Source organism: Haliotis rubra, unplaced genomic scaffold (assembly GCF_003918875.1).
Source record: "Haliotis rubra isolate DU_JTF1 unplaced genomic scaffold, ASM391887v1 Scf656, whole genome shotgun sequence".
NCBI lineage: Eukaryota > Metazoa > Mollusca > Gastropoda > Lepetellida > Haliotidae > Haliotis > Haliotis rubra.
Window position 1 is genome coordinate 589,297 of NW_025767364.1, and position 13,185 is coordinate 602,481.

The 13,185-nt window shown below is 45.0% G+C and overlaps 1 protein-coding gene across 2 annotated transcripts in view; it reads right to left on the reverse strand.

Moving 5' to 3' along the window:
• The window catches only part of LOC124257295 (importin-4-like), a 39,271-nt gene that overhangs the window by 14,229 nt on the left and 11,857 nt on the right, over window positions 1–13,185 (reverse strand). For both annotated transcript variants that reach the window (XM_046691308.1, XM_046691309.1), the window contains 2 exons: window positions 8,845–8,968; window positions 1,713–1,824 (listed from right to left, as the gene is read on the reverse strand). In XM_046691308.1, the coding sequence (XP_046547264.1) occupies window positions 1,713–1,824; window positions 8,845–8,968 (236 nt within the window). The remainder of the gene's footprint in view (window positions 1–1,712; window positions 1,825–8,844; window positions 8,969–13,185) is intronic.

Below are 13,185 nucleotides of genomic sequence, written 5' to 3' on the forward strand. Positions count from 1 at the left end.
AGATTGTGATTGGTCAGAAAGAGGCTGTAAAAGATTAGGATTGGTCAGAAAGAGGCTGTAAGAGATTGTGATTGGTCAGAAAGAGGCTGTAATAGATTGTGATTGGTCAGTAAGGGGCTGTAAAAGATTGTGATTGGTCAGAAAGAGGCTGTAAAAGATTAGGATTGGTCAGAAAGAGGCTGTAAGAGATTGTGATTGGTCAGAAAGAGGCTGTAAGAGATTGTGATTGGTCAGTAAGGGGCTGTAAAAGATTGTGATTGGTCAGAAAGAGGCTGTAAAAGATTGTGATTGGTCAGAAAGAGGCTGTAAAAGATTAGGATTGGTCAGAAAGAGGCTGTAAAAGATTGTGATTGGTCAGAAAGAGGCTGTAAAAGATTAGGATTGGTCAGAAAGAGGCTGTAAAAGATTGTGATTGGTCAGAAAGAGGCTGTAAAAGATTAGGATTGGTCAGAAAGAGGCTGTAAAAGATTAGGATTGGTCAGAAAGAGGCTGTTAGAGATTGATTGGTCAGAAAGAGGCTGTATATGACTGTCATTGATCAGAAAGAAGCAGTAAATGATCACTATTGTTCAGAAAGATTAAAAAAGAGGATTGGTCAGAAAGAGGCTGTTAGAGATTGATTGGTCAGAAAGAGGCTGTATATGACTGTCATTGATCAGAAAGAGGCTGTAAATGATCACTATTGTTCAGAAAGAGGATGTAAATGATTGTGATTGGTCAGAAAGAGGATGTAAATGATTGTGATTGGTCAGAAAGAGGCTGTATATGACTGTCATTGATCAGAAAAAGGCTGTAAATGATCACTATTGTTCAGAAAGAGGATGTAAATGATTGTGATTGGTCAGAAAGAGGCTGTATATGACTGTCATTGATCAGAAAGAGGCTGTAAATGACTGTCATTGATCAGAAAGAGGCTGTAAATGATCACTATTGTTCAGAAAGAGGATGTAAATGATTGTGATTGGTCAGAAAGAGGATGTAAATGATTGTGATTGGTCAGAAAGAGGCTGTAAATGATCACTATTGTTCAGAAAGAGGATGTAAATGATTGTGATTGGTCAGAAAGAGGCTGTATATGACTGTCATTGATCAGAAAGAGGCTGTAAATGATCACTTTTGTTCAGAAAGAGGCGGTAAAAGATTAGGATTGGTCAGAAAGAGGCTGTAAAAGATTAGGATTGGTCAGAAAGAGGCTGTTAGAGATTGATTGGTCAGAAAGAGGCTGTATATGACTGTCATTGATCAGAAAGAGGCTGTAAATGATCACTATTGTTCAGAAAGAGGATGTAAATGATTGTGATTGGTCAGAAAGAGGATGTAAATGATTGTGATTGGTCAGAAAGAGGATGTAAATGATTGTGATTGGTCAGAAAGAGGATGTAAATGATTGTGATTGGTCAGAAAGAGGATGTAAATGATTGTGATTGGTCTGAAAGGGGTCTGAAAGATTTTAACTGCTCAGAATATGACTGTACAAGTCTGAAATTGTCAGAACGAAATCCAATGGATAATGATTGGGCAGAATTAAGCTGTGATAGATTGTTAATGATCAGAATAAGGCTGTAATAAAGTGTGGTTTATTGGTCAGAACTCTCATGGATTATGAATGGACTGATTGTGACTGACTGGAAGAAGCCAATATGTATGATAGGTGACTGGAGGTGTACAAGGATTTCTGGTGGTGTATGAGTGGCAATCTGTGATTAACTCACCGTAACACCCTCATTGGACTTGACAGACAGCAGCATGTAGTGTACTATTTTGGCCAGGTAGGTCCCCATCTCCCCTTTCATCAGGTTTGACACAGCAGCAAACAGGCTGTACCTGTAGATACAAACACAATCAAACAGGCTGTACCTGGAGATACAAACACAGTCAAACAAGCTGTACCTGGAGATACAAACACAATCAAACAAGCTGTACCTGGAGATACAAACACAGTCAAACAAGCTGTACCTGGAGATACAAACACAGTCAAACAAGCTGTACTTGGAGATACAAACACAGTCAAACAAGCTGTACCTGAAGATACAAACACAGTCAAACAAGCTGTACCTGGAGATACAATCACAGTCAAACAAGCTGTACCTGGAGATACAAACACAGTCAAACAAGCTGTACCTGGAGATACAAACACAGTCAAACAAGCTGTACCTGGAGATACAATCACAGTCAAACAAGCTGTACCTGGAGATACAATCACAGTCAAACAAGCTGTACTTGGAGATACAAACACAGTCAAACAAGCTGTACCTGGAGATACAAACACAGTCAAACAAGCTGTACCTGGAGATACAATCACAGTCAAACAAGCTGTACTTGGAGATACAATCACAGTCAAACAAGCTGTACTTGGAGATACAAACACAGTCAAACAAGCTGTACCTGGAGATACAATCACAGTCAAACAAGCTGTACCTGGAGATACAAACACAGTCAAACAAGCTGTACCTGGAGATACAATCACAGTCAAACAAGCTGTACCTGGAGATACAATCACAGTCAAACAAGCTGTACTTGGAGATACAAACACAGTCAAACAAGCTGTACCTGGAGATACAATCACAGTCAAACAAGCTGTACCTGGAGATACAATCACAGTCAAACAAGCTGTACTTGGAGATACAAACACAGTCAAACAAGCTGTACCTGGAGATACAATCACAGTCAAACAAGCTGTACTTGGAGATACAATCACAATCAAACGAGCTGTACCTGGAGATACAAACACAGTCAAACAAGCTGTACTTGGAGATACAATCACAGTCAAACAAGCTGTACCTGAAGATACAAACACAGTCAAACAAGCTGTACCTGGAGATACAATCACAGTCAAACAAGCTGTACCTGGAGATACAAACACAGTCAAACAAGCTGTACCTGGAGATACAAACACAGTCAAACAAGCTGTACCTGAAGATACAAACACAGTCAAACAAGCTGTACCTGGAGATACAAACACAGTCAAACAAGCTGTACCTGGAGATACAAACACAGTCAAACAGGCTGTACCTGGAGATACAAACACAGTCAAACAAGCTGTACCTGGAGATACAAACACAGTCAAACAAGCTGTATCTGGAGATACAAACACAGTCAAACAAGCTGTACCTGGAGATACAAACACAGTCAAACAAGCTGTACTTGGAGATACAATCACAGTCAAACAAGCTGTACCTGAAGATACAAACACAGTCAAACAAGCTGTACCTGGAGATACAATCACAGTCAAACAAGCTGTACCTGGAGATACAAACACAGTCAAACAAGCTGCACCTGGAGATACAAACAGAGTCAAACAAGCTGTACCTGGAGATACAAACACAGTCAAACAGGCTGTACCTGGAGATACAAACACAGTCAAACAAGCTGTACCTGAAGATACAAACACAGTCAAACAAGCTGTACCTGGAGATACAATCACAGTCAAACAAGCTGTACTTGGAGATACAATCACAGTCAAACAAGCTGTACTTGGAGATACAAACACAGTCAAACAAGCTGTACCTGGAGATACAAACACAGTCAAACAAGCTGTACCTGAAGATACAAACACAGTCAAACAAGCTGTACCTGGAGATACAATCACAGTCAAACAAGCTGTACCTGGAGATACAATCACAGTCAAACAAGCTGTACCTGGAGATACAAACACAATCAAACAAGCTGTACCTGGAGATACAATCACAGTCAAACAAGCTGTACCTGGAGATACAATCACAGTCAAACAAGCTGTACCTGGAGATACAAACACAGTCAAACAAGCTGTACTTGGAGATACAATCACTGTCAAACAAGCTGTACTTGGAGATACAAACACAATCAAACAAGCTGTACCTGGAGATACAATCACAGTCAAACAAGCTGTACCTGAAGATACAATCACAGTCAAACAAGCTGTACTTGGAGATACAATCACAGTCAAACAAGCTGTACCTGGAGATACAATCACAGTCAAACAAGCTGTACCTGGAGATACAAACACAATCAAACAAGCTGTACCTGGAGATACAATCACAGTCAAACAAGCTGTACTTGGAGATACAATCACAGTCAAACAAGCTGTACTTGGAGATACAATCACAGTCAAACAAGCTGTACCTGGAGATACAAACACAGTCAAACAAGCTGTACCTGGAGATACAATCACAGTCAAACAAGCTGTACTTGGAGATACAAACACAATCAAACAAGCTGTACCTGGAGATACAATCACAGTCAAACAAGCTGTACCTGGAGATACAAACAAAGTCAAACAAGCTGTACTTGGAGATACAATCACAGTCAAACAAGCTGTACCTGAAGATACAAACACAGTCAAACAAGCTGTACCTGGAGATACAATCACAGTCAAACAAGCTGTACCTGGAGATACAATCACAGTCAAACAAGCTGTACTTGGAGATACAATCACAGTCAAACAAGCTGTACCTGGAGATACAAACACAGTCAAACAGCCTGTACCTGGAGATACAAACACAGTCAAACAAGCTGTACTTGGAGATACAATCACAGTCAAACAAGCTGTACCTGGAGATACAAACACAATCAAACAAGCTGTACTTGGAGATACAAACACAGTCAAACAAGCTGTACCTGGAGATACAAACACAGTCAAACAAGCTGTACTTGGAGATACAATCACAGTCAAACAAGCTGTACCTGGAGATACAATCACAGTCAAACAAGCTGTACCTGGAGATACAAACACAGTCAAACAAGCTGTACTTGGAGATACAAACACAATCAAACAAGCTGTACCTGGAGATACAAACACAGTCAAACAAGCTGTACTTGGAGATACAAACACAATCAAACAAGCTGTACTTGGAGATACAAACAGTCAAACAAGCTGTACTTGGAGATACAAACACAGTCAAACAAGCTGTACTTGGAGATACAAACACAGTCAAACAAGCTGTACCTGGAGATACAAACACAGTCAAACAAGCTGTACCTGGAGATACAATCATAGTCAAACAAGCTGTACTTGGAGATACAATCACAGTCAAACAAGCTGTACTTGGAGATACAATCACAGTCAAACAAGCTGTACCTGGAGATACAAACACAATCAAACAAGCTGTACCTGGAGATACAAACACAGTCAAACAAGCTGTACCTGGAGATACAAACACAGTCAAACAAGCTGTACCTGGAGATACAAACACAGTCAAACAAGCTGTACTTGGAGATACAAACACAGTCAAACAAGCTGTACTTGGAGATACAATCACAGTCAAACAAGCTGTACTTGGAGATACAAACACAGTCAAACAAGCTGTACTTGGAGATACAATCACAGTCAAACAAGCTGTACCTGGAGATACAAACACAATCAAACAAGCTGTACCTGGAGATACAAACACAGTCAAACAAGCTGTACTTGGAGATACAAACACAGTCAAACAAGCTGTACTTGGAGATACAAACACAGTCAAACAAGCTGTACCTGGAGATACAAACAGTCAAACAAGCTGTACTTGGAGATACAAACACAGTCAAACAAGCTGTACTTGGAGATACAAACACAATCAAACAAGCTGTACCTGGAGATACAAACACAATCAAACAAGCTGTACCTGGAGATACAAACACAGTCAAACAAGCTGTACCTGGAGATACAAACACAAGCAAACAAGCTGTACCTGGAGATACAAACACAATCAAACAAGCTGTACCTGGAGATACAAACAGTCAAACAAGCTGTACTTGGAGATACAAACACAGTCAAACAAGCTGTACTTGGAGATACAAACACAATCAAACAAGCTGTACCTGGAGATACAAACACAATCAAACAAGCTGTACCTGGAGATACAAACACAGTCAAACAAGCTGTACCTGGAGATACAATCACAGTCAAACAAGCTGTACCTGGAGATACAAACACAATCAAACAAGCTGTACCTGGAGATACAAACACAGTCAAACAAGCTGTACTTGGAGATACAAACACAGTCAAACAAGCTGTACTTGGAGATACAAACACAGTCAAACAAGCTGTACCTGGAGATACAAACAGTCAAACAAGCTGTACTTGGAGATACAAACACAGTCAAACAAGCTGTACTTGGAGATACAAACACAATCAAACAAGCTGTACCTGGAGATACAAACACAATCAAACAAGCTGTACCTGGAGATACAAACACAATCAAACAAGCTGTACCTGGAGATACAAACACAGTCAAACAAGCTGTACTTGGAGATACAAACACAGTCAAACAAGCTGTACCTGGAGATACAAACACAGTCAAACAAGCTGTACCTGGAGATACAATCACAGTCAAACAAGCTGTACCTGGAGATACAAACACAGTCAAACAGGCTGTACTTGGAGATACAAACACAGTCAAACAAGCTGTACCTGGAGATACAAACAGTCAAACAAGCTGTACTTGGAGATACAAACACAGTCAAACAAGCTGTACTTGGAGATACAAACACAATCAAACAAGCTGTACCTGGAGATACAAACACAATCAAACAAGCTGTACCTGGAGATACAAACACAGTCAAACAAGCTGTACTTGGAGATACAAACACAGTCAAACAAGCTGTACTTGGAGATACAAACACAGTCAAACAAGCTGTACCTGGAGATACAAACACAGTCAAACAAGCTGTACCTGGAGATACAAACACAGTCAAACAAGCTGTACCTGGAGATACAATCACAGTCAAACAAGCTGTACTTGGAGATACAAACACAGTCAAACAAGCTGTACCTGGAGATACAATCACAGTCAAACAAGCTGTACCTGGAGATACAATCACAGTCAAACAAGCTGTACCTGGAGATACAATCACAGTCAAACAAGCTGTACCTGGAGATACAATCACAGTCAAACAAGCTGTACCTGGAGATACAAACACAGTCAAACAAGCTGTACTTGGAGATACAATCACAGTCAAACAAGCTGTACCTGGAGATACAATCACAGTCAAACAAGCTGTACCTGGAGATACAAACACAGTCAAACAAGCTGTACCTGGAGATACAATCACAGTCAAACAAGCTGTACCTGGAGATACAAACACAGTCAAACAAGCTGTACTTGGAGATACAAACACAGTCAAACAAGCTGTACTTGGAGATACAATCACAGTCAAACAAGCTGTACTTGGAGATACAAACACAATCAAACAAGCTGTACCTGGAGATACAATCACAGTCAAACAAGCTGTACCTGGAGATACAATCACAGTCAAACAAGCTGTACCTGGAGATACAAACACAGTCAAACAAGCTGTACTTGGAGATACAAACACAGTCAAACAAGCTGTACCTGGAGATACAAACACAGTCAAACAAGCTGTACTTGGAGATACAAACACAGTCAAACAAGCTGTACCTGGAGATACAATCACAGTCAAACAAGCTGTACCTGGAGATACAATCACAGTCAAACAAGCTGTACCTGGAGATACAATCACAGTCAAACAAGCTGTACCTGGAGATACAATCACAGTCAAACAAGCTGTACCTGGAGATACAAACACAGTCAAACAAGCTGTACTTGGAGATACAAACACAGTCAAACAAGCTGTACTTGGAGATACAAACACAGTCAAACAAGCTGTACCTGGAGATACAAACACAATCAAACAAGCTGTACTTGGAGATACAAACACAGTCAAACAAGCTGTACTTGGAGATACAAACACAGTCAAACAAGCTGTACCTGGAGATACAAACACAGTCAAACAAGCTGTACCTGGAGATACAATCACAGTCAAACAAGCTGTACCTGGAGATACAAACACAGTCAAACAAGCTGTACCTGGAGATACAAACACAGTCAAACAAGCTGTACCTGGAGATACAATCACAGTCAAACAAGCTGTACCTGGAGATACAATCACAGTCAAACAAGCTGTACTTGGAGATACAATCACAGTCAAACAGGCTGTACCTGGAGATACAAACACAGTCAAACAAGCTGTACCTGGAGATACAAACACAGTCAAACAAGCTGTACTTGGAGATACAAACACAGTCAAACAAGCTGTACCTGGAGATACAAACACAGTCAAACAAGCTGTACCTGGAGATACAAACACAATCAAACAAGCTGTACTTGGAGATACAAACACAGTCAAACAGGCTGTACCTGTCAAACAAGCTGTACCTGGAGATACAATCACAGTCAAACAAGCTGTACCTGGAGATACAAACACAGTCAAACAAGCTGTACCTGGAGATACAATCACAGTCAAACAAGCTGTACTTGGAGATACAATCACAGTCAAACAAGCTGTACCTGGAGATACAAACACAGTCAAACAAGCTGTACCTGGAGATACAAACACAGTCAAACAAGCTGTACCTGGAGATACAAACACAATCAAACAAGCTGTACCTGGAGATACAAACACAGTCAAACAAGCTGTACCTGGAGATACAATCACAGTCAAACAAGCTGTACTTGGAGATACAATCACAGTCAAACAAGCTGTACCTGGAGATACAAACACAGTCAAACAAGCTGTACCTGGAGATACAAACACAGTCAAACAAGCTGTACTTGGAGATACAAACACAGTCAAACAAGCTGTACCTGGAGATACAAACACAGTCAAACAAGCTGTACCTGGAGATACAAACACAATCAAACAAGCTGTACCTGGAGATACAAACACAGTCAAACAAGCTGTACCTGGAGATACGAACAGAGTCAAACAAGCTGTACCTGGATGGTACGAACAGTCAAACAGGCTGTAGCTGGAGGTACAAACACAATCAAACAGACTCTACCTTGAGAAAAAAACAGTCAAACAAGCTGAGCATAGACACAAAAACACACTTTTTCTTCTGTGGCACTAAATGAATCTACTTATACATAACGTCTAACATCTGGATCATCAGCGTTCTCCAGCAGGTTAATTCCGAACTGTATACACTCTTTGCAGAGTGGCAGGAATGTCTCATCACCCACACTCCTTGCGAGCACTCCTAGGGTATCTGAGAGGAAAAACACATAGAATGAGCCTCGCCAGCAAGTAGAATTCCTCACTTAGCCAGTGTATCATTCCTCAAATTGTTTTAGGATAAATACACCCAACACATTCATGAAGACAGCATCGCTTAGAAACTTAACCAAACCTGCAGAGGTTTTCAATTCTTTGAAGAGAGTCGTCCTTGGGGTACATATTATGCATTTTCCGTGCTGAAAATGTCCTGTGACAGTCGTATCAATGTTTTTTAATAAAAATATTGTACAATAAATAAACTCTTTTTATCTATTATACGGCCCCCACCTCGTGGAGTTACCTCCCGTTGCGCATGCGCACCAACTGGGTAAGCATCTAGGCCCGTATCATCATTCCTTCTGCTGAATAAATCAGTGAACAGAATTGCCGGAAGGGGGGAGGCCCTACCCCAAGGACAACTCTCTTCAAAGAGTTGAAAACCTCTTCAGGTTTGGTTAATTCTTTTTCATAGAGATCGTCCTTGGGGTACATATTATGCATAAACACAGACTCCCAAAGACCGGAGGCCAGGGAGGAGGGAATTCTGTCAAGGCACACACAAATAGCGATCGTTAAGAATAATGTAACATACGCCATAATCACTCACCTGTCACATGTCCCAGGTTGAGCTTCTGCGCGAGAGGCATTATGGGAGGGTAACCGACAGGGAGGAAATGTACTCATAGACAACCTTGCAGGTTAGCATAAGAGGACGCACATGGTGCGAATGTAAACAAACCCCACCCACCTTATGGTCGATTAGAGAGCACCGTAGGGGAAAAAAAAAACACTCACGACCAACCAGATCTCCGAAGAGGATTGAAAGGAGGTTATTCACCCAACAGCGGACATGTCAATAAAACACAATATTGAACAGCAGCATCAACAAAACCAAATAACCAAGACTCACTCGGTCAGGGTGGCAGGACACTGTCCACTGGAGAGAACAGAACGGCCAAAGCTCGCACGATTACGTGAATGTGTATCGAGCTGATAGTGCCGAATAAACGTGCTAGGCCGGCTCCAAATAGCGGCAGAGCAGATCTCTTCAATGGGGAATGCCGATGCAAAAGCTTTTGACGTGGCTACTGCCCTGACCGAGTGAGCCTTCAACCCCTCAGGGGGAGGCTTGCCCTTAGCCTGATACGCAGCACAAATGACCGAGACGAGCCAGCGAGACAAAGTCTGCTTGCTCGCCGGCACCCCAGCCTTCCCGCCACCGTAACAGCAGAACAGATGGGTACCCGTACGGATCCCCTGTGTTCGTTTGAGATAGACCTTACGGACATCCAACGGGTGAGTGCTCGTAGGAGAGGTCCCCGATGTTGAAGGCTGGGTAAGAGTAGGAAGTTCGATAGGAGCTGTCACATGGAAAGCGTGATCGACCTTCGGACGGTAAGTATCCGGTAGGCGAATACTGACACGATCAGTGTGAAACACAGTCAGCGCCGGGTCGGACGACATAGCATGTAAGTCGCCAACCCTACGCCCAGATGTTACCGCCACCAGAAATACAGCCTTCCATGTAAACAACTGAATGGAAATAGCCCATAGACGTGAGAACGTAGGACCGGACAGTCAATCGATTGACAAATCCCAAGGTGGGCTGGTTCACCTGACAGCAGGTCGAACCCGATCCGCGCCAGCTAAAAATTGCTCTATGAGAGGGTGCTGCCCCAGAAGAGCACCATCGACAGGGGTGTGAAAAGTGGAAATAGCGGTGGAGTAGCCACGAATGGTCGAAGCCGCCAGGCCTTCTTCCAAACGAGATTGCAAAAACTCCAATACTCGGACTAAATCCGCAGAAAAGGGATCTGCAATCCCCCTATCTGAACACCAGCGCGCATAGCGGGACCACCTATCCTCGCACTGAGCGTTTGTCCGAATCCCCTCAAAGCCAGAATTGTGTCTGCAACTGCTGCAGGAATTTCGCGTACTTCGAGGCTAGACCTGACAGAGGCCAAGCCACCCACTGAATCCGTGGATTGGGGTGTGGCGCGCCGTTCTGAGTGAGAATGTCCGGTCACAAAGGTAATAGAACAGGAGGCTGAGCCAGAAACCTGAGAATTACCGGAAACCAGCTCTGTGACGGCCAAAGAGGTGCCAGTAGCACAAGTAGCCGAGCTGGCTAGGTGGACAGCTGGGAGAGGACACGGGGAATGAGTGGTAACGGCGGAACGCTTCCAGAGCACTTTGCCCGTCCAATCCAGCAGGAAGCGTCGGCAGCCAGCGCCCTCGGATCCGGTATTCCGAGAGCAGAACACGGTATCTGATTCGTCCGCCAGGCGCCAAACAGATCCACCTGGAGCGACCCCATTACAACTGGGAGATAACTCCGAATATCTGCGGTCGAGCATCCACTCGTCTTGGGGCCAGGATCCGGCGAGAAGCGTCTGCTCGCGACGTTCTCCAACCCGGAGATAAACAGGGAGTACCTGGCAATCGCACTGGTCGCACCAGAGGAGAAAGTCCCATGTCTCGAAGAGGCGAGCCGGGACACCGTGCGCCTTGCTTCAGGATGTGCGACATGGCCGTCCGGTTGTCCAACTGAAGGCGAACCACCTGGCCCTGGACATGCTCTCGAGCGCTCAAAACCAACCGCACAGCTCTCAGTTCCAACACGCGTTGATGTGAAGGTGGGCTTGACTTCGGACCAGAGTCCGGACACCGACAGACTGCCCAGAACACCCCAGCCTGTGAGGGGCGCTCGGTCTGAACTGTAGAGCTGGCGTCCGGGATTTCAAAGGGGACCCCTTGGAGAGATTCCCGACATTGGTCCACCACTGAAGGTGAGGAGACAACCACCGGGGACTGTGAGACTCGGCTCCAGGTCCTCCAAGTGAGCCCACAGACTCGCCAAAGCTTGCTGTATAGGGCGCATCCTCAACCGCGCCCGCCACACTACAGAGATAGTCGCCGCCATATGGCCCAGTAGATGGAGCCAAGTCCGTGCTGGTGCCTGGGGCTGGGAGAGGAACGAAGACACATCTCCCGTACTCTGGTGACCCGGTCGGGCGACAAGGAAACAAGATCCTTGTGAGTTTGGAACCTCGCCCCGAGAAAAACCAAGTCCTGGGTGGGTAACAGGTCGGATTTCTTAAGGTTGATGATCCACCCCAGTCGAACCAGAATGTCTATCACCTTGTGAGTAGAATCTAGGTTCGCTGGCTGTGTTAGTGCTCCGAGCAACCAGTCGTCGAGGTAAGGGTAACAACGCCTTCCTTGCGATCGAGCGGGGGTAGCCGGCACTAACATGAGCTTGGTGAACACCCTGGGGGCAGTGGATATGCCGAAGGGGAGCACCGTGAATTGGTAATTCACCCCGTCGTAAGAGAACCGAAGGTACTGCTTGAACGATGGATGTATAGCCACATGTAGATACGCATCCTTTAGGTCGATTGACGTGAGCCAATCGCCGGGCTGAACAGAGGAGATCACCATGCGCAGTGTCTCCACCTTGAAGGATGGAACCTCTAGCATGTGATTCAACCCCTTGAGGTTGAGAATGGGACGGAACCAGCCGTCTTTCTTTGGAACGAGGAAGTACGTGGAATAAAATCCCGCCTGTTCCTCGCCCGGTGGTATGCGCTCTATAGCGGACTTGTCCAGCAAAGCCTGTATATCCGCCCGTACCTGACATGACGGCACCGGAGTGCGGCGTATGCCGGTGAAGTCTGGCGGACCTCGCTTCCACAGTGGTAAATGGCCGACACTGATGGTGGACAGCACCCAAGTGTTGCTTGTAGCCTTCTCCCACTCCGGCAGGAATAGAGAGAGGTGGCCTCCCACTGGGACGTTGGGTAAGAGTACGTGAGTGGTCCCGAGTAGCGGAGCTGACTGGGATGGACACACGTCTACAGCCTGTTGGGTTAACGGGAGGTCGGGGCAGACCTCCCGCGCCCGCGAAAAGGCTGGGAGCCAGCCGAAGAGGACTGCTCCTTGCCCTTACCCTTGGCGGGATGGCTCCTCCGCCTACCCCTGCCCAGCGGCCCAAGCCAGCCAGCAGACTCAGGTGTAGGCTGCACCCCGGAGGAGGAAGGTGGCGCCAAACGCCCTTGCCTGGCAGCCGGAGCTGCTCGGAGGAAGCCGAGCCTCCCCAGCAGAAGCGACCGAAGTGAAAACACGTTAGCCGACCACTGGCCACGAAGAACAAGGAATCGTCCCCAGCTGGTACCTCTTGACCCAAGCCAGGGGGATCCACCCGTCCTG